This window comes from Perissodus microlepis, chromosome 10 (genome assembly GCF_051167445.1).
Source record: "Perissodus microlepis isolate ML-2025 ecotype Zambia chromosome 10, ASM5116744v1, whole genome shotgun sequence".
NCBI classification, from domain to species: Eukaryota; Metazoa; Chordata; class Actinopteri; order Cichliformes; family Cichlidae; genus Perissodus; species Perissodus microlepis.
Genome location: NC_140470.1, coordinates 28,198,253 through 28,218,669, shown reverse-complemented (window position 1 = coordinate 28,218,669; position 20,417 = coordinate 28,198,253). Strand labels below are relative to the sequence as shown.

The 20,417-nt window shown below is 40.2% G+C and overlaps 1 protein-coding gene across 2 annotated transcripts; it reads left to right on the top strand.

The window, feature by feature from the left end:
- The first annotated feature begins 59 nt into the window (after window positions 1-59).
- tmem248 (transmembrane protein 248) lies at window positions 60-17,856 on the top strand. Of its 2 annotated transcripts, none has more exons than XM_084940917.1 (7): window positions 60-415; window positions 2,138-2,296; window positions 3,018-3,306; window positions 7,666-7,816; window positions 8,903-9,086; window positions 10,554-10,697; window positions 12,978-17,856. In XM_084940917.1, the coding sequence occupies exons 1-7, from the start codon at window positions 413-415 to the stop codon at window positions 12,996-12,998; spliced, it is 951 nt and encodes a 316-aa protein (XP_084797043.1). In that variant the 5' UTR covers window positions 60-412; the 3' UTR covers window positions 12,999-17,856. The 2 variants fall into 2 exon arrangements, with proteins under 2 accessions (XP_084797043.1, XP_084797042.1); XM_084940916.1 differs by having other exon boundaries at window positions 10,554-10,735.
- Window positions 17,857-20,417: the final 2,561 nt, after the last annotated feature.

The window sequence follows — 20,417 nt, the reverse complement described above, 5'->3', positions numbered from 1 at the left end:
TGACGTGTATTTTCAGGCGCAGGTTCTATGAAAATAACGCGACGGCGGCGGTGCGGTGCGACGTTTTTACTACGCAGTGCGGGGGCGCGGACGATATGTCGGCAGAGGGAGGACCCGGAGACATTGACGTTGTTCCAGGCTGTACGAGAAAAAATACTTCTCATTAGTGCAGCGGTGAGCTATAGAGCAAAGAATGGGAAGCAGTACACACGGTGTTTGGTGTGCTGAAAGCCCGGCTGTCTCAAGCGAACACCGATTTTTGCTGTTCCGCGGGATATTCAGCAGGGACTAGCTTCAGGAAAGCGAGTAAGCTAGCAGCACAGGCTAGCTTCGCAGAGAGCTAGCTGCCTTGTTATTGTGATACCGAAACGAACCTTCCAGCTAGCATCCGTCAGAGGAACACACAGGAAAAATGGTAAGGACAGCTTGTGCGTGCTTTTCATCTAATTTAGCCAGCTTTGTCACTTTGTCGAGGTAGCTAGCGACCCGAGTCGTAGTATGTTACTGAGAGCTTGTCACCTGCCTGTCGTTTAAACACAGGGCTGAATTAACGCACGTCTGCAGTTTTAAACGATTTCCTGTCATAATATCGACGGTTTCTTCTGGTAGGGCGTTAATTGTAGAATTAGGTGTTCACACTATCGCCCCAATTCTGTTGAATCAAGATTTTTGCATTAATTCTTTGAAATATTTCAGTATACAGTTGGATGTTTTGACAAATTTAGAGAAAGATAAAGTCACATGGCTCCAGCAAATACGCGGAAATGTCCTTGCTTACTGTACTGCACACTCGGTACAGGGCAATGAGTTCAATAAACATGCATAAAAAGCTCACACGGAATCCTTGAATGAAGTAGAGGTGCTGTAATTATTTGAGCCAACAGTTTATCTTAGTTCCTCATCGTGGTAAACATCATGTCAAAGGCCGTGAGCATATTGCCTGCATAGTTCCATCTGACTGTGTTTGCAAGTGTAAAATAATTGGCATTTTATGATATATATATACTTACTCTGTTCCAAAGCATCAGTGCAATTTTCAAAGTTTTATTTGATTGAGTGAGAAGATTATTTTTTAAAGGTAGCTCTGCTGCTAAATGTCCTGTTTAAATAATTCCACAGCCAAAGCAACTTGCTGAACCAGTTGAGTGCCATTTTCGAAGAACCTGTGGGCAATTTGTGTATACCAGTCTGATTTGACTCCGGTGTCATTTAACAACATTAATACTGTCTTCGTTTATTAACCGAATATGATGAACTGTATCAGTGGGTCTTAACCAGATACAATGCTGAATGATTTTTTTTAGTGTTATTTCATGCTGATGATACGCAGTATTTATATGACGCACAGTTGTACAACAAAATACACAATAAACCATAACCATAAGTTAAGTGTGATTGCAGAGTTGGCGTGTTTGAAATTGGTTGAAATATGTAGCACATTACTTTATTACAACTGGTAATTTAAGTATTCACTTCCCTATGTGTGAGGTGTAAAGTACCAAAATAACACCTATATGTGAGACATTCTTAGATTCTAATGTTAGAGATCCTGCAACTGCCGTTGGGCTGTGCAGGGCTCTCTCTCTTCCGGAGGATGATTGAATAAAGAATTATAAATGTTTTGACCACTATGAGTCGGGTTTTCTCTGTTTTATCATGGGGATCAAAGAATCGGGTTTTAATACAAGACAGATCATCTAAATGTGGTTTGCCTAGAATGCTTCACTAGTGATGACTCTGGTGGCGAACTGTCTGCCAGAGATGGCCTCATTTGCTTAAATTTCAGACAATGTAATTGTATGGTGCAGAGTAACTCTGAAGCATAATTTTTAAAGGTTAAAGGTAGATTTAAGTGTGAGCCCAGCATATTTGTTGCTGTTTAGTCTGTGCACGATCTTAAACTGGACTCTAAAGCAAACGTCTTTTTTTTTTTCTTCATTTGAAACTGTGATCACTGCTAATGCTGTGTTTAAAGCATTTAATGCATCACTTTGTCATCGTGAGTGACACGTATGCTCATATGCCTTGTATCAGTCATTTAAGTTGGGTTTGTCTCTTAGTGCAAACCTCGATGCAAAGCAAGTCACACTCTCTCTCATACTTAAATATTAGCTAATCTGTGCTTGTCTGTGTTCAGGTGTACTTGTTAAATCCTATAGAGAACCTGAGAAGCTACATCAACAACCGTCCACCTCTGGTCATTTTTATGATCAGTGTAAGTGCAGTGGCCATCGCCTTCCTGACCATCGGTTATTTCTTCAAGATTAAAGAGATCAAGTCTCCAGAGTTGACCGAGGTAAGGCACACCCGTGCAGTTTTTTGAAGTAGATGAAATTATGTGGTCCTAAAACGGTAAAGTGTGATCACTGCTAATGCTGAATGTCAGGTGGTGACCTTTGTTGCCTGCTTTATAACTAAAGGGTGCATTTTTTTTCTTTTATTAAAACCATGCTTCAACTGCACTACAGGATGTAAGGCTGAAAACAGCTTTCTTGTAGGATAAAGTGGGGTATATATATGTATCTGACCCCTTTTCACCTGGCTCTGATGTGAGTCAGATTTAAGGGGCATTTGGAGCACATGGTGCTCTGCCAAGCCCAGTTCAAAAGAAAATGATTTGGACCTGCACATTTCATGGATTCTTCTTTTGGTCATGCACCATCTCTCAGTCAGGATTTATGAAGTTTGATCAGGTAGCTTTTGGATGATAAAGCTGACAATCAAACAACCTGCACTAAGCAACTAGCTCTGCCCTAGCTCTCGGCATGCAGAGGGAAGAAGTTATTATATAGTATACACATTCTCTGCACAGTGTGCAGCATGTAAATCTGAAAGGAGGCATATGCAAATGAAAAAGGTTATTCTAGTTAAATAATTGGATGCATTGTAACCAAACTAAATATTGCACATAGGTTAAATATTGTCTACCAATACATACAGTAACAGCAACATTGTACATGAATTTCTGTGCATGTTGTCATGTCTGGCAGTTAAAAACATATTCACTGTTTTCACAGGACTGGAACACCTTTCTGTTGCGCTTCAATGAGCTGGACTTTTGTGTGTCAGAGAATGAAACGATAAAGCACGGCCTGAACGAGTCGACCACGCCGGAGAGCATGGTGGTGACTAGCGGCCAGGCTCGTTCCAGCACTCAGGTTCCCCTACTGCTGGAGGACTCGGGGCCCATTAACATCTCAGTCCCCATCACCCTCACGCTGGACCCTCAGCGTCCATTTGGAGGGTATTCTCGCAATATCACCCACCTGTATGCCACGGTGCTGGGGCAGCAAGTAGGCCTCTCAGGTAGGTTCTCATATTTCTTTGCTAAGTTTGATTGCTCTGTAGTCAGTTTGACTTGTAAAGTAGGATAAACTACTTCCCAGTTTATCTACATCAGTAAAACAAAACTGTTTTCACAAGATTTCAGTTAATATACATGAAGGTTGCATAGCCAGAAATATTTCCAAAATGCCACGTGTTGTTGTCATACAATGTCTAATTGCCTTGTAGCTTCGATTAAGGAAGAAGAAAGATTGTTACTTGCCACTGCAGGTGGTAGATGTACGCCTAATACATGCCAGCTCATACAGATGTAGAGTAGCCTAAAAACAATGTTTCACAACAATATGTTGGTTTTTAGGGGTCGTTTAGAGGTTTGAAATCAAAATCGGTCAAGTTCTTAATTGCCTCTATATTTCCCCTAAATTTGTAAGAGGTATTAAATGTGCACAAGGTATTTTAAGACTGGTTAAAAAGCAGACCCTTTTGTCGAAAATCAATAGGATACAGCTAAGTCAGCTGTGGCTCAAACGGCTGTAAGTGTACTATACATCTTCAACTTCCTTGTTTAGTTTGGCCAGCATCCAAAAGTTCAGAGATTCGCTTTGATTTCATGTAAAGGCCAGCCTTAAATACTGTGCTGTTGGGATGATTTTACAGTTAGCTGTATACCAAGCAGTAGTGTATCTTGTCTATAAAAGGCAAAAAGATAATACCTTGTATTAGTGTTATTTTCTCTCATTTCTTAATTTTCAGGTATTAAAAAGCATTTGTTTCGATTGTTTAAAATGGTGCAGGAGTCTTGATGTAACAGGTGGTGATCAGGCCTTTCAGGCATTGCTTAGCAGAGGATATCTTTGTATCTAACAAATTAGGAATTCCGCATTTGCTCTGAACCCTTTCATGGAAAGGCAAGTTTGGAAACTCGGATGAATTCTACACTCATTGCTCGTGCTATGCAACAGGTGCTTTCTTTAATTATCATGGGAGAAACGTGTGTTCTCTATAGTGTGGAGAGTTTTTGCGTTGTGGCTGCCTTTTGCTGATGTCAGATGCATCTTCTGTTGGGCTTTTTACTTTACCTCTCTGTGCTGTGACTTTACTTCAACATGGTGTGCAAACAGCAGAGGTGTTGTGTAACGTTAAGCTGATCCCGGCGAGCCCACCAAGTGAAACATGAATTCCTAAAATGCTGTGAAGCTCCTGAATGTGTCTGCGGGCTTATCTGAGTGTGTGTTAGCAAACTTTTCCTGATGATGCCCTCAGGGGTCGGTGCGTTGGTGGTTCTTGGTGTCTGGGGCTGGGCGCTCAGGTATGTACCAGCTCACTTCCGGTGACTACTTGGCCTGGTGCCTGTTGCTCGGTCAGGCCTCTTCCGGGGCAAAGGGGGCCCTCGGGCCTCCGGCCTCTGGGCCTGCGGCTTGGTTCACTCTGACACAGCTGGCTGCCGGCAGAGCCGGCGGGCACGCCACTGCAGCCCCCTCTGGCTTCTGCTCCGTGGCTACTGGGTGACCCCTCATCTGGGGCTCTCCTCAGCTCTTCCCAGGAGGGTGGCACGGATGCCCCTCCGGTGGTCCTCCTTGGGCTCTCGCACTCTGGGGCCTCTGGATGTCTGGAGCCTGGATCTCCTCCATGCCTGCTTCATGCCCTGGGGGACAGGGCTATGGCTCTCTACATCCTCTAGCAGACCATTACATGGGAAAACCTTTTGAATACAAGCGCGCTGATCCACACAGGTGTGCACACGGGTGTTCACTGTTCGTAGACATAAACTACACCTTTATTGGCTGCTATTTCCAAGCACATTGTGCGCTGTCGGTCCTACGTGCTGCACAACAACATTCAATATTTAGTATTTACTGCTGTTTACACTTAGCTAGATTAACGTGATGGTGTTGTGTTTAGTATGTTGCTCTGTTTTTTTTTTGTTTTTTTTTTTTGCTTGTTTTCTCTTCTTTTTCTCTCAACAGGTGATCCAGGAGATTTTTTTTCTCTTCTTTCTCTTTTTAAGTGCCCTTTCTCACTGTCCCTCTTCCCTTCTGTTTTTCTTTTCCTTCATCTTTCTTTCTCCCTTTCCTATTCCTCAGTCATGTCTGTCCCGGCTGTAACAACTGAAAATAAAATAAAATAAATAATAACAACAAAGGTCGATCAAATGGACCAATACGGCAAGGCCGTGATGATCCATTTGGCAAAGTAAATCCTTGTTGCTCTTCAGACATCAATTCTGACGGCTAAAGAACCAAATGGGACAGGCAAAAAAAAAAAAAGCAAACTTTTCCTTTTGTCTAAAGTGCTCATACACACTGAAAGACCATGTGTGTTTTCTTGCTGCTTCGCTTCTGAGGTGCTACATGTTGGAATTAGGAAGGCATGTTAAAAAAATGTGTGAAACATTACACTTGGCAGATTTCTGGCTAACAGGCTCTGCTTAATGTAGCCAACTTTCAAAGTTCAGGATTTACTATGTCCACATGAAGTCCAATTTTTTAATTTTTTCTATTACTTAGAGGCAAAGTTTTTAGTCAAATGTTTTTTTTATATTACTTTAATGCAGCGCTTGTTTGGAGAGAGTGTAAGCCTGGTTATTTGGAAATGGCTACAGTTTACAGAATGTCACATGCAGTCAGAACGCGCTACTTTTAAACAAGGACAGCTATCAGGAAACTGCTATTATTAGTGTGTAAGAGGGAGTGTGTTTTTGATTGTGCTTGTTGAAAAAGGGCAGATTGTGGCTTCCTTACATTTTGATTGTTCTAATTATGTGAGTGAATTAAGTCATTTATCACAGGAAACCAAAACAAATGATGATTAAAAAAACGAAAATGTACTTTGTACATGTCCAACTGTAAGAGGCTGGGGGATGCATTAATGTTAATCAGTATTCTCATAAAGAGAGTCAAGCAAACATGCCTGTATGTGCATGTCTTCTGACAGTGTAGGTGAAACATTGGCAACAAATAACAGTTTTTACCCAAATTATAAGAGGTGCTCATCCAAACTACATCACACTCAGCACTGAACTTTGTTACAAATTTGCATTTGGGTAAGCAGCAGTGTGCCTGTGAGTACCTGCCAGGTCTGGAGTGAAACAGACGAATGGCGGTGAAAATTGTCAAAGTAGACTGTTGAATTGTCAGTAAGATCAATTTTGCATTTAAAATAAATAACTGTGATTCAAGTTTAGTGGCATGACCATTGCTGTGTCTGCTCGGAGTGACCCATTCTCTCCTTTTAAGGGCAGGTTTCTGGTTGCAGGTTCCTGTTGCCTCAGTCACTTTGCGTCATTGACTGTAGTGTTGAACGTGTCATTTTAGATAAAAAAAAAAAACAAGTAGTCATCTGCAATTCTCTATTCAAAGAAAGTGATTTAGTTCCTGTTTACACAAACCAAAAATTATTGTTATTGTCGATGTTAATGGATAATGATGATGAACTATTATTGTCACGCATACAGCTGGTTGGAGTAACTTTCTCAGACTTTATGCTGTTATTTCTTGTTGGACTGGAAAGTCAGTGGAGGGTTTGCTTGAGTCTTTCTTGAGGGCAGAGGTCCAAACGCTGGCCTGACTTTCAGAATGAAACCGATTATGTAACATAACATCAAAATATACTCATCTGAACTGTACTGTCCCACCTCGATTCTCATTTAAAATTATATACTGCAGCCTTATTTTGTAAATTAAATTTCATAAAGAGGCCCTAGTTTGTCTTTTATTTTATTGTGCCGGTGTTGTGATTGGCTGAGCTGTTAGCCAGGAACAGCATTATCTTGAATTTGAATGGCAACAAATGTATTACTCGGAGAGAAAAATCAAATGCAAATGCTGCATATTAGTTCTATGACAGGTTATTTTTTTTTTTAGTATAAATGCTTATTTTTATTATTGTACATCAAAGTTTCTCATCTGTTTAAACTAGAGTTGTATAAAGCACGAGTTGCCTAGTAGAACAGTTTTTGGACTTAGTGAGAATTCCTTTTGTTTTCTCTATTGTCTGCTCCATCTGGATGAACACGTCAGTCCTAAATCACACCCAGGAGTCCACTCAGTTTGACTGATAATCCTCTAATCTCCTTTGCAGTTTGAAAAATATTGCATAAGCCTACAAAATCAGCCTGTCATTAGTTATCAGGGGGTAGCTTGGTATGAGCCTCCTGCTGCAGGAGTTGCGTTCATACTGTTTGGACTGTTCATACCTCTGATATTCGCTTTAGAGCTCAGAGGTTTTTAGCTTGATCCTGGGGTCATGGAAATGCAACACGAGGTTGCCTTAAAAACATTACATTGTGATTAAAATGTAAAAGAAATGAGTTGGTGACATCTTGTCGTGAAAAGTTTAAAACAATCTCTGCTGCTCTCGTTGTCTTTGTTTTGCCTGTAGGCCGAGAAGCTCATGAAGAAATAAACATCACGTTTACTCTGCCCGTATCCTGGAACTCGGACGACTGTGTTCTGCACGGTCACTGCGAGCAGGTGGTGTTCAGCACTTGCATGACCATCACAGCGGCCAGCAATATCTTCCCAGTCACAGTGTGAGTTGGACTGCCTCCATAACTCAAGGGAACAAGCGCACTAAATTAGTCTTGAGCTTTCTGATGCAGACTAAATGAAATGCAGCTTTGAGGAGTTTATCATTCAGTAAAGGCAATAAGTCTGCGTTTCCTTGTTTTACAGAAACATGCATTTTTTTTGTTGTTGTTTGTTATTTTGAACCATTTGAGAAACCACAAAATGTGCAGTAATGTGCAGCTTCCTTTTGTAGCTCTGCAGTTAAAGTGATTTGCAAGTACTTTGTTACTACAGTGTTACATTTTGCAAATGATTGACTCACAAATATTTTTGCAGGGCTTGTGCATGCCCATGCAAAGAACAGACGTATGCCGCTCAATTTGATTAATTTAATCTGTCAAGATAAGCAAGAAGTAGTCAAGGTGCAAATTGCATCACCTTGCATGTTGCAAATATGATGAAACGCGGGCCTGGACTTAAGCAGTACTTGAGATCAGTGATAGGATGACTTGTCACTTTGTAAAACTAAAGATAGCCAAAGCAGTCTTGCTAAAGTGTAGAGGCAGTGTGAGTGAGGCTCCATCAGACAAATTAAGCTTCATTTGTTATGTTTTACTGAACTATGCCATTTATCAGTGTAGTAGCAGTACTTTATTATTATTTGTAGACAGTCATATTGTTTCATTGGATCAGTTGCCTTGGATACTGCTTTAGAGCCCTCTGGTGGCCCAGTTGTAAACTGCATAATATGAAATTATACATTAAGAAGTTATAAATTGTTATCCACAATTTTTACTTTACTTATTTATTACTATAATTATTGTTTAAAATTGATCAAAACCTCTTGATATGTCTGCTCTTGTGCTTTTCCCCCCTGTCAGCAGCTGTGGCATCTGTGTGTCGCATTTGTTTTCCTTCTTGTTAGGATGGATAATCTGTTGTCACCCAAATAAGCAATTTTTCATAATAAGGCTGTTTGACACAAATAAACATAAGAAAATATACAGAGCAGATAAACAGCAACAACATCTGTACGTTTTTCTGCTATAATATGGTGTGAACAATTCCACTGCACCAGTTAACAAAAGCCCCTGTGTTTTTGTTTGCAGGCAGCCACCACACTGCGTGCCAGAGACGTACACCAATGCCACATCTTGGTACAAGGTGTTCACCACGGTCCGCGACTCAGATACCAAGTACAGTCAGGACTACAACCCCTTCTGGTGTTACAAAGGAGCCATTGGCAAAGTGTACCACGCACTCAACCCAAAACTTACCGTGATTGTTCCAGATGTGAGTCACCACAGCTCCTCAGTTTTTGAATTTCAACAGTAGTTCTTTATGTCTCATTTCATTTAAATACGTAAAAGTAAAAAACAAAGTGTCTGTGATATACATCCTTTTAGTGTAATTTCCCCATGATTTAAACAAGTAGGATGACTGAGAATAAGAATGGTATACTTTTGTTGATAGTATTTTTTTTAACCCATTGTAACACAGAGAGATCATTTAGGGGTAAATGTTCCTAAACCTGTAGTTTATTCTGAAAGGCATTTAGATCTGTACTGATGGGCGTAGGTTGTTCCAGGAACAGTGAGCTGCATTTGAGCTGCAAATGTACCAGCAAGGCTGGAATTAAATTATCATTAGAGTGGACCTAATATGCTTTTCCCCAATATGTACTGGTACAATGTTATAGGCTCACGTTACATACCGCCAGAGTTTCAGATTAATCAGGTTATCATACGTGTGAGTAATCCGTGTGAACCAAAAGCTCAGGCCTCAGACTGCTATAAACACTCTCTCACATCAGTCTTTTGCACATTAGTCCCCCCCGGCGGTTCAAAACTTTTGTTTATAAGGGGCAGCCAATCAAAGAAAGTTGGGCTTAAAGAGCAGGAGGAAGGGATCTTAAATACGTCATTTCAGACTGAGGATTAACTGAAGTGTTGCACCAAGGCCCAGCTTAAGATAAAGAAGGATGATCTTGAACTCTGAATCTGAAGCTGTTCTGACAGAGTGCAGGAATAAAAATACAGATTTGGACATGATTATAATGGCTCTGCTTTAATTATGTTTTAATATTTCACTCTAGAAGGTTACTGTGCAGTTAAATGTGCTTGTGTTTCAACTCTAATTTTGCATTAGATTATATCAGACAGCAGCCAGAAGGGCCTGTCATTCTAAAAAGAGCGGGCCATTAAGTTGTACTGTCAACTCGATATAAACTACCCACCTGTAGAGACGATGCATCAGGTAACCATGAATACCTTGTGTCAGTGTGGGTTTTTAAGTTTCACCTGAACCTTCATTAGGTACTTACAGTAACGCAAAGGCAAGACTGAACAATGAGGGAACGCGTTTGTGATTTTGAGGAATTTTTGATGATGCATTTTGAGGAGGAGGCGCAAAGTGGAGTTCAGAGGAAAATCGCATACTGTTGTCTGAGGTATTGACGCAGGCACCACAGTAAGTATGAGCAGCAGCTGAAGAATACACCTGAAAACTGCAGACCTGTTAAGACCTATTCTAACGAGAAATGGCTGATCTGTTTAACATGGAGCTGCAGCTGTTATGAGAAAACCCACATGCATGCAGTAACTATTATACGTATTTTTTTAGTGTACCACCTTCACCAAAAACTACAGGTAACTTGTGCAGTGAGCAATAAAGAAATCAAGCTTGTAGCCTTGTGCTTGAAATAAAACCTGAAGTTACTCTGTGACATTAAACTGTGTCTTTTAACGCTTGTCTTACTAGGACGACCGTTCCCTCATCAACCTTCACCTGATGCACACTAGCTACTTCCTGTTTGTCATGGTCATCACTATGTTCTGCTATGCAGTCATAAAGGGGCGGCCTGGCAAAGTGCGACAAACCAACCCTGACTTCTGTCCTGAGAAGGTACAACAGACACCAGCAGTGCTATATGACTTCAACAGGTAGTTTCAGTCAAGTATCAACTGACCAGTGATCGGTCAAAGACTCGCTCCAATCAATGACTCTGCTGATTTCCTGCTATTTCTGCTTTTTGTTTGTTTGTTTTGGCACATGAACTCCTTACAAACTCCAAACCAAATGAAAGAATATTTAAGCTTCCCTTGATAGCATAATAAAGACGTCCGAATGCTGTAAGATTTGGTGTAAAAGTCTGGGTGAACATTATGGTAATGATCCTTGACTGTGCCTGGTATATGAAGTAGTTGCATCTCGCTTCCAGAGGTGAAGGGAGTTCATCCTCCTTGATCTTATTGTTCGTTGCATGTAGCACAGTTCGTTTTCCGCATACACATACATAGCGAGTTCACACCAGTTGAGAGAGAGCTTATTTTAACATAGCTGTTTTTTTTTGTTTGCTTGGATAAGGAAGGTGGGGCAACAGCTGCAGATTTCTTTATCTAAGAGCTCATGTTGGGACTCTTAGTTTGAAATATTGAAGGGAGGAGCAAAACAAACAGAGCGCAGTTTGTCTGTCTTCTTGGTGTGTTTACCTCTGCATGACTCTGCCTTGGTTACACCCAAACTACCAGTCCAGTAACTGGCAGTTTCCCACATATTCATTGGTCTGTGTGTTTTGTTCTAAAGTGGAGACCACCAGCAAGCAAACAGATGGACTCTTTGATGTCTCTAACGTAACAAACACAAGGAAAAATAATATGTGTGTTTATGTAGCATCGTCTCCAGGTTAGATTGTTGGAGCTTAAATTTGTGAGGCACATAAATGTGGAACACTCAGATCTATAAGACTATAAGCCACATTTAACCACACATTCATAACTATACATGCAGCATACAAGGTTCTGTTCAACCTCTCATCTACTGACGATTCACCAGATAATTTGAGATCCATGTCTTTGCACTGTGGGAGGAAGCTGGAGGAACCCCACACAGGCACGGGGTGTAGCCCCAGCTTGGGTCTAAACCAGTGATGACCATTACACTGGTGCTTAACATCAACTATCCACAGCTACCTCTCCACACTGCTGTATTTGGTGTTCACACATAGGGACCTGATATTTTGATTGCGCACCTGTCTCGTTTTGCACTTACAAAGCTTGATCTGTGACAGCGTGCTGTTCAGTTCAGTCTTGCTCTGTTTATTTTCCCTTCATTGCTGGTGGGAAGACAACAGCAAACAAACAGCAGTTTGGAAGGATTTCACAAATGCAGCGCCATGCTTGCAGTTTTTTTTTTTTCTTGGTGGTCCAGTGGTTTAACACAGAGCTTGTCCTGTTTGCTTCTCTTGCTCACTTTCCCCACTGCTTATGTTTGCCATAACAATTGCTGGGAAACTTTACTGCACTTATGGGATCTTAAGCATTTTCTATCAATTTATTTACTGTTGTTGTTGTTGTTGTTGTTGTTGTTGTTGTTGTTATTAATATTGTTAAAGTTCCCCTGTATGTCATCACTTCTATTTCACATGTGGAAGTGAGACTAGAACCAAAAAAGTAGAGTTGAGTAGCAGAAATAGTTCATGTTATTTGTCGTGATCCTTTTGTCATTATTTTACTAATGACTTCCTGTTAAGTGAAATTATCTTCTCAATTGTATTTGCTAGCGATAATTTAGCTTCTATTGTTTGGAAAGCAATGTGAAAGGGGAACCTAATGTTGCCTTATACATACAGGAAAGGTTCATACTCACTCTGAGTAGCAGGAAGTCCAACTTACTAATTTGATTTGTTAACTTAATTACACTCTGGCATCATGTCTGTTCTCTGTATCAACAGATAAAGAAGCCAGAGTATCTGTATCATATCAGAACTGGGAAAAAACCCCATGGATAGTTGCATCCCGTGACAGATATGATGAGAATTGGATACTGTCTGTGTACCACTTTCTTAAGGATGCTGAGATGTAAATTTTCAAAATAAAATAGCACAAATCACTCAAAATATTGCAGCAGAAAACAGGGGATGCACTGGAACAGTCACCAATAGCTGATAAAGTCCAGTCGTGTTTCCCAAATAAACATCAGTAAAGTGCATCAGCTTTGATTGATCAGCTGGGGGTGGGGGTGGGGGGTTAAATGCTTGCAAAATGCGTCTGTGTATAAACAGACAAGTAAACAAGACTCTTGTCTTCCTCTGTCACATTTTCACCGCTCTTTGCTACATCACCAGATTTTGGTATCATAAATTTCTGTAATTACTGAAACTGAATTCCGTTTCTTTTGTTGCAGGTGGCGTTGTCAGAGGGTTAAAAAGACATCAGAGAATGGCAGGACTTACCTGTAACATGGACAAAATTAAAGAAAGAGAAGAAATTAATTAAAAAAAACAAAAACACGACTTACCAGTTGCCTAGTGGACCCTGGAAATACAATAAGGGACACAAAAGCTCTGTGAATGCATTACTCTTGCAATGTTGGGTTTCTCCAACCAAAGATATACAAGTGCCTGTATCTGTGGTGTAAATATTTCTAGGAACTCTTTGGTTTTGTTTTTTTCCCTTTTTGTTATTTCTTTTGATTTTTGCCTGAGCCCCCCAGTGCCATGTCCAAACATGCAGTCCAGAAACAAAGCAGAAGGCCACATCCAAGAGCTACTTCTTTTTTCTGGTGGCAATTGGGTCTCACCTTATCAAGCGTGATAGACAGAAGTGTTTTATCAAAGTGGTAAATGTTTAGATATCTTAAGGTCAAAGTGGTTTTGTCGCCCTGATAACAAAGCGTGATGTTTAATCACTTGGAACATGTTTAAGGAAACAGAAAAGCAGGTAAATAATGATTAAATCCTCAGCGTGCGCTCACCATAGCAGCTTAAGCGAGGAATGGAATAAAGTAGTACTTTTCTCTGCACCAAATTTGATGGTTTAATTAAAATTCTAGTTAGAATCGGGTTCTTTAAAGTCCATTTAGACATCTAAGTGACATTTAAGTGATTTAAGAATTTCACATCTTCCTTTTACGAACTGCTTTTGATTAGCAGTTAAAGAATTACCAGAACTTCCTGTTGTTTGTTGTTGAAATTTGTCACATTCTTTTCTTCTTCTTTTTTTTTGCCTTATGCTTTCCTCTGTCAGTTGCTTCTTCACTCACCTGCCTCTTGAATTTAATTTGCTGCCAGTCACTGTGCAGCAGTTTTGGTGTTTGATCCAGTCCTCTCTGTCGCACCCAGGAGATACAGAACATTTGATCTTGCCTTACCTACGGTGGACTTGCTTGCTTGAAAATAGGCGTGGGTCATCACTTTTGTCCCTTTCCCCACATTAACTCTCCGCCCCTTTCTTCCACAGCCAAATATCACATTTTATTTGTTCTGGTATGATGAGCCTGTGGTTTGAAATCAAGCTTGTGCTCTTTGTCCTGTTATTGTAAATGTCGGGTGACCCTTGAGTTACTTTATATTAGACACTTTAGTTACTTCACCTTTTTGAAATGATAAATTATATGAGTTGCACATGTTAAAGTGTTTTCATAGATAGTGCACCTTTGGATGTCTTGCACATTTTGTTATTATCTCCTGTGATTATTTCTTTTTATGTAAATAAACTAATTGGCCTCCATGTAAAAAATAAATATGATTATTATGCTGCTGCTCAGACGTTTACAATAACCATCCTTGTTTGTTTTAAAGAAAAGTTTTCATCTAATATAATGTGAAATGATAAAAAAAATACTGTAAATCATTTAGTGAATCCTTTGGCTATTAATAACTTGTCATTTTTAATACATCTATGTAGGTGTTCAGAGGCCCAATTTCAGCAACCATTACTGCTGTGCTCTTGGGACTCCATATATTAGCAAATGCAAGTTTATCATGGTAAAAGTTTGATGTTTCCATTATATGTAAGGCATTAGTCGCAGAGTCATAGTGACTGAAAAATGTGTACTCTGACTGGTTGGCAAGTGGTTTCAGGAGGTTGCTGGCTGATGATCGGTGAAATTGATCGCAAAGGCAGTGCTGCACCAGAACCTGGCAGATCACTTTGGTCTGCGATAGCTTACATGAAATAGGGAGATTTCACAAGGTGCAGCTTTTAGTTTGACAGTGGACTGGTTCTATTTTCAGTTTGCATCACACTGTTCGGTTTCACTACCATTTGGCAGTTAGTTGGCAAGTGTTTACAGACATGTTGTTGTTCTCCATGCAAACTACAGGCAATTCTTTGACTCTGCTTGCAACCAGTAATAGCAAGGTAGTTTTTGGTGTTGCACTGCATACCTTGGTGCAGTTTCACCTAATGACAGGCAGCCTCAGGCAATCATTTGCTAACCAATAAAAGAATACACATTTTTCTCTGTTAGCCAGTGGTTAACGAAGGTTGCTGACACCTCTTTCATACGACAGTGTGCACTACTCCCCCTAGAGGACAACTTAAAATGCCTCCAAGCAGAAGAGAAAGTAGAAGGAGTTGGTCCACCGCTGAGTGCATCAGAGTTTGAGAAACCCTGAAGTGGCAGTTTCATTAAATGTGTTTTTGTAAGAGCGAGGTGCTGTTGGTTTCTGAAGGGAGTAGTAACCACCAATGTTCTTCCTGTTCTTAAAACAGGAACACTGAGTTTCACAATAAAATTGTGTTTTTTAAGGAGGCATCCAAAGCACTCTACTAGCCAAGTGTGTTGCTTCTTTAATGATAATACTGGTTTTTGGATGTAATGTATAACAAACAATTTGTGCTTTACCAGAATATCCTTTCATTTGAGAATACATTATACCATCAGAACAGAGGGACTATTGCAACATTTCACCATTAAGAACTGTAGCGAATACGAATTAAATACGAATGTACTTTTCTTTCAAAAAACAAGGGCAAACTTTTGAGCAGCAGTGGGAATACCATTATCATATTTATCCATTTATTATATATTAATTATTAAACTAACATTTGTATTATTTTGAATGACATGAAACTGTGCAAAGACTCATTTTGTGTGTGAATGCATGAGAGTGAGTTTTGGATGAAGAAGTGTAGCTGCAGACTGCAATTCTCTGAAATCTCGTTTCCGAGCGTCTGATTTTTTAAAAAGTTGCAGAGACAAAACAAGCCACCTCCCCGACTTCCACCTGCAAAACTTTCAATCTGTTGTTGCTGTTTGTTTGCGTTTCTCTCTGAGAGCAGCACAACATATTAGATCTGCAAAAACAAAAAGACAGTGCTATATGTCTGCTGGTTTGTTGCATTGGTCTGTGTCCAGAGAATTGAGTAAAAACCTTCCTACAGAAGTAAAGATTGCCTGTTTGTAATTACGTATTTTTGTTTCCTTTTCAATAGCATTTACTGATACATTTAACTTACCTCTGCTATATTTTTGCTCCATAATTGATGTACCTGTTGAATGTACTGTTTTTATAAGCAGCATAATCTAAATCTGAGATGCAAGAATTCCAAGTGATTCAAAATATGTTATATAATTTTTTTCAGTTTGGGAGGCTTTACTTGAATTGTGTTGTTTGTTTTGATTGGTTTTCATAGTGTAAGGTTTTCCCGTCATGTTGTTGTATGAAACGCTGTACTTAACATTTGCGTTTTTCGTGTGTATGTCAGTGAATGACTGGTTTTGGTTGTAATGGTTACGATACCCCCCCCCAAACATACACACAGAAAATGATGCTAGATAAAGTCTTCCTAATTCTATTGTTCAGATGATGAGCATGGATCTGTTGCGTTCTCTCATCCATCTATTGTGCTCCCACCTGCTTTTGTTTGTTTTTGTTTTCTTCTTTTGGAAGATCTGGCAGCTCTTATTGGTCTGTTTGGGTATGGATGGGTAGCCGGGATTGATTTAAAGGAACTTGAAGTTGTGAATGAAGTTGTCTTAACACGTATCACTTGCATTTACCTGCTTCATATCCTTTTCTCTGCGATTTTCACCCCCCTCCCTTGGGTTAAATTTGCATCTCTAACTGCAAAAAATGCCTTAACATTGTCTTTGCTTCATCTATCACATATTGTAAATCGCACCGGAAAAACTAAAGCAAATCTTAACTATTGTGAAGTGTACATTTAAAGGATTTTAAAGGAGCAGATGCTTGCTGTTGTAGTTTTCAAATTACTCCACTATATCACTAATGACGTGAAAACAGTTGCGCCATATTCACCTTAAGTTGCACCATGTCGCTGTGTATGGAGGACTGAAACTGCCAAAAAAACCCACAAAGCTCAGTGAAAGGTCTTAGTCATGCAGTTTGCTGAGGAAAAAAACAAGGAAATTTGAGATGAAATTGGTTGCAAAGACTTAAACGGTGCTTCATTACAAACCTTGCGATTGCTTTGCACCCTAATAGATTGCCACAGTTGCCCATATCTTAGAGGGAAGATGCAAACTTGCCACCTTACTGCTGGGTTTCTTACCAACCACAACAGGTTGCAGCGGTAAGGCAACTAAACCAATTGCAAGGTTTTCAGTGGAGTTTGCAATCAATTGTACCTCCTGGTTGCCAGCAACCACTTGCCAACCAGTCAGGGAATGCAAATTTTTCCCTAGCGACTGGACGGTTGACATGGCTTTGCCAACCAGTTTCCACGCCTTTGTCACATCTAGATGCCGCCTGATTGGAGGTAGCTGTTTGTGCAGAAAGTTTACCTAGTAACACGCACTGTATGACTCCTTCAGATGTATATTAAAGCAAAAAAAAAGGCTAAAAATAATAAAGTAAATTATGAAACAGGTGGCAAATGAAAAATACAAATAATATAAAAGGAAAAGCAAAAAAAGAGTGAAATTAATTCAAAGAATACAAAATGACAAAAACATTTAAACAAATCAGCACATTTAACTAAACGATGCCTACGTTCATTTTAATTTGTTTCATCTGTGCTGTTGGCAGTTTCAAGCTACCATACAAGTGTTTTGTGTTTTTTGCTATAACATGACTCCAATAAAAGGTGCCCTTCCTCCTCTCTGTCATCCTTTTTGTCATGTTAGCAGCGCTTACAGGCAAATATTAAGCCAACTCTGTGCCTTCTGCACTGTCGAGCTGCATCCTCCTCCCTGTACATACAGTAGATAGGACCATAGGTTTTAATGTGGCTAGGATGTCATTCAGACCCTTTTCCTCCCCAGTGGAACTGCTGTAAATGAATTCAAGTTTAAATAAACTGTCTCTGAAGTTCAACCGCTCTTCGTCTCTGACTCTCCCTTTATCCCCAACACCACAGCATTTATTAATTTAGATTAGGGAGATTAATGATCTGCCAGTGAAAATAAACTAATTTGGCTCTACCTAAAATAAGAGGTCAGAGAAATATTAAGATCTGTAAGCTCTAGCTCTCTCTGCATGAAATAAGGATTGTACTGGTGATGTTAACGTATTTCCATGGCGTCATGTGAGTACGCTGTAGTCAAGACACTTTAGCATTACGATAAAGTACATGGCATCAGTTTTTCCAAGTTCTTCACATTATCTGTGTGACATAAAGGGCAGATGGCAGCAAGGCAGAATTACCAAGTAGGGCCTGACTGCTGGAGATGAAAAAATGCCAAACTAGCCCTCGAGACCCAAATTGCCAAGCAATCCCCTGAATGGACAACTCAGGATGAAGGTGAGGCTCCAAGAATATTTAAAGCAGAGCTGAAGTTCAGCCAATCATTTCGTTTCAATGGTTCATTCATGTAAAGCAGGGATAGGCAACTCCAGGCATTGAGTGCCGATGTCCTGCAGGTTTTAGATGTAGAGGACTTTTACTCATGGAGGTAATATAAGTATTGTTCTGTGATGTATCAGTATAGATGTGTGTAGTCATCATATATGTTCTCTTGGCTTCTCTGGTGACTAGGAAGTGCTATGTGATCTGGTATTTGTGTCATCCTAAGGGAAATTCCATTTACTTATTACCAATTCACCAATGTTAACAGTGCATACAGAAAGTATTCAGTGCTTCTCTCTTCCACATTTTGTCATGTTATAGCCTTATTCCAAAATGGATTCAATTCATTTTCACTTCAGAAATCTACACACAATATCCCATAATGATAAAGTAAATCTTGCAAATTCAGTTAATGCAGTTAAAAGGACTAAATGTTAAAATAAAAAAACAAAATATAACATCCAACACATAAGTATTCATAGCCTCTGATCACTTCTTTGTTGAAAGACCTTTCCCAGATGTTAAAGCCTTTTTGTGTCTCTTTGCGTATGATCCTAGAGAATTGGCACACCTATTTTGGGGCAGCTTGTTCCTCTTTGCAGAAACTTTCAAGCTCCATCAGGTCGGATGGGGTGCATGCATTCACAGCCATTTCCAGATCTCTCTAAAAATGTTCAGTTGTATTCAAGTCTGGGCTCTAACTGAGCCATTCAAGGTAGTAAACCCCAGTCTGAGGTTAAGCCTGGAGCAGGTTATTATCAAGGATGTTTATGTACATTCATCTTTCATTTCCTGCTGCCGAAAAACATCCCCACAGCATGATACTGTGACCACCATGCTTCACTGTAACAATGATTTCGACCAAACGATGGGCACTGCCTGGTTTTCCCCAAACATGATGCTCGACATTCAGGCCAAAGAGTTCAATCTTTTGGATATTCTGAGAACCCTCCTGGTGCCTCTTGGCAAACTCCAAGCCGGCTGTCATGTGCCTCTTACTGAGGAGTGGCTTCCATCTGTCCACTCTGTCATACAGGCCTAATTGGTCGAGTGCTGCAGAAATGGGTGTCCTTCTCTCCACAGAGAAATTATGAAGCTCTGTCAGAGTGATCATAGTCCCCTCCCTGACTAACGCCCTTCTATGCCGTTTGCTCAGATTTGCCAGTTGGCCAGCTCTAAAAGAGTTCTGGTGGTTCCAAACAACTTCTATTTACACATGATGGAGGTCACCGTGCTCCTTTAGTGCTGCAGAAATATTTCTGTACCCTTTTCCATAAACCAACATCCATTGGACAGACACAATACAAACACTAACCTTTTGTCAGTGTACTCCTCAGTCATATGTTGGCCATGTAAACTGGAGCTGGTCATCAAAAGAGTATGATTGGATATTTTCTCTCTCTTTTCACACCATTCTCTGTAAATCCTAGAGATGCTTGTGTGGGAAAATTGCAATAGATCAGCAGATTCTGAAATACTCAGACCAGCGGGCGCCAACCATGCCACAAAGTCACGTAAATCACAATTTCGTTTCTTTTTCAACTTCAGCAGATCTACTTGATCTTCTCTGCATGCCTACGTGCATTTAGCTGCTACCGTGTGAATTGCAGAATGGATGTTTGCGCTATCGAGAAGTGGCCAGTGAGTGTATATTTAGTCTTTGTTAAGATCACAGAGCTGCTTGGAGCTGTGCGATGGTAAAATCTACAGTGTGTTCATCATCGGTGCTCAGCCTGACCCTAAATCAAAGGACAAAGAAAAACAAAATAATTCTAACTGACAAAAAGTGTGACTGGAAAACATAGGGTTAGGTTTAGGATTCTTTCCCCTTTAAGTACCCACCACCTGCATTCATGTCACTTTTCCATCAGAACCAACTCTGAGACTGGCACAGTGTTTCAGGACCACTTACATCCTGTGCAGCTTTCCATGCGCCTCTTTTCCTCATTTGCACTTATTTTTGCAGAAATTCAAACTTGCATTCAAAACCTGGACAGACAGAAGCTCATAAGTATTGGAGAACATTTGGCTCCATTGATTTCCTCCTGTCAGTAATATAATCAGAAACAGCAACACCGTGCTTACCCAG

What these genes read in the sequence shown, in the direction of transcription:
- tmem248 (XM_084940916.1), top strand. An exon ending in AGTCTCCAGAGTTGACCGAG is followed by an intron (nt 2,297 to 3,017) that starts GTAAGGCACACC and finishes CTGTTTTCACAG; the next exon opens with GACTGGAACACCTTTCTGTT. An exon ending in TTACCGTGATTGTTCCAGAT is followed by an intron (nt 9,087 to 10,553) that starts GTGAGTCACCAC and finishes TTGTCTTACTAG; the next exon opens with GACGACCGTTCCCTCATCAA.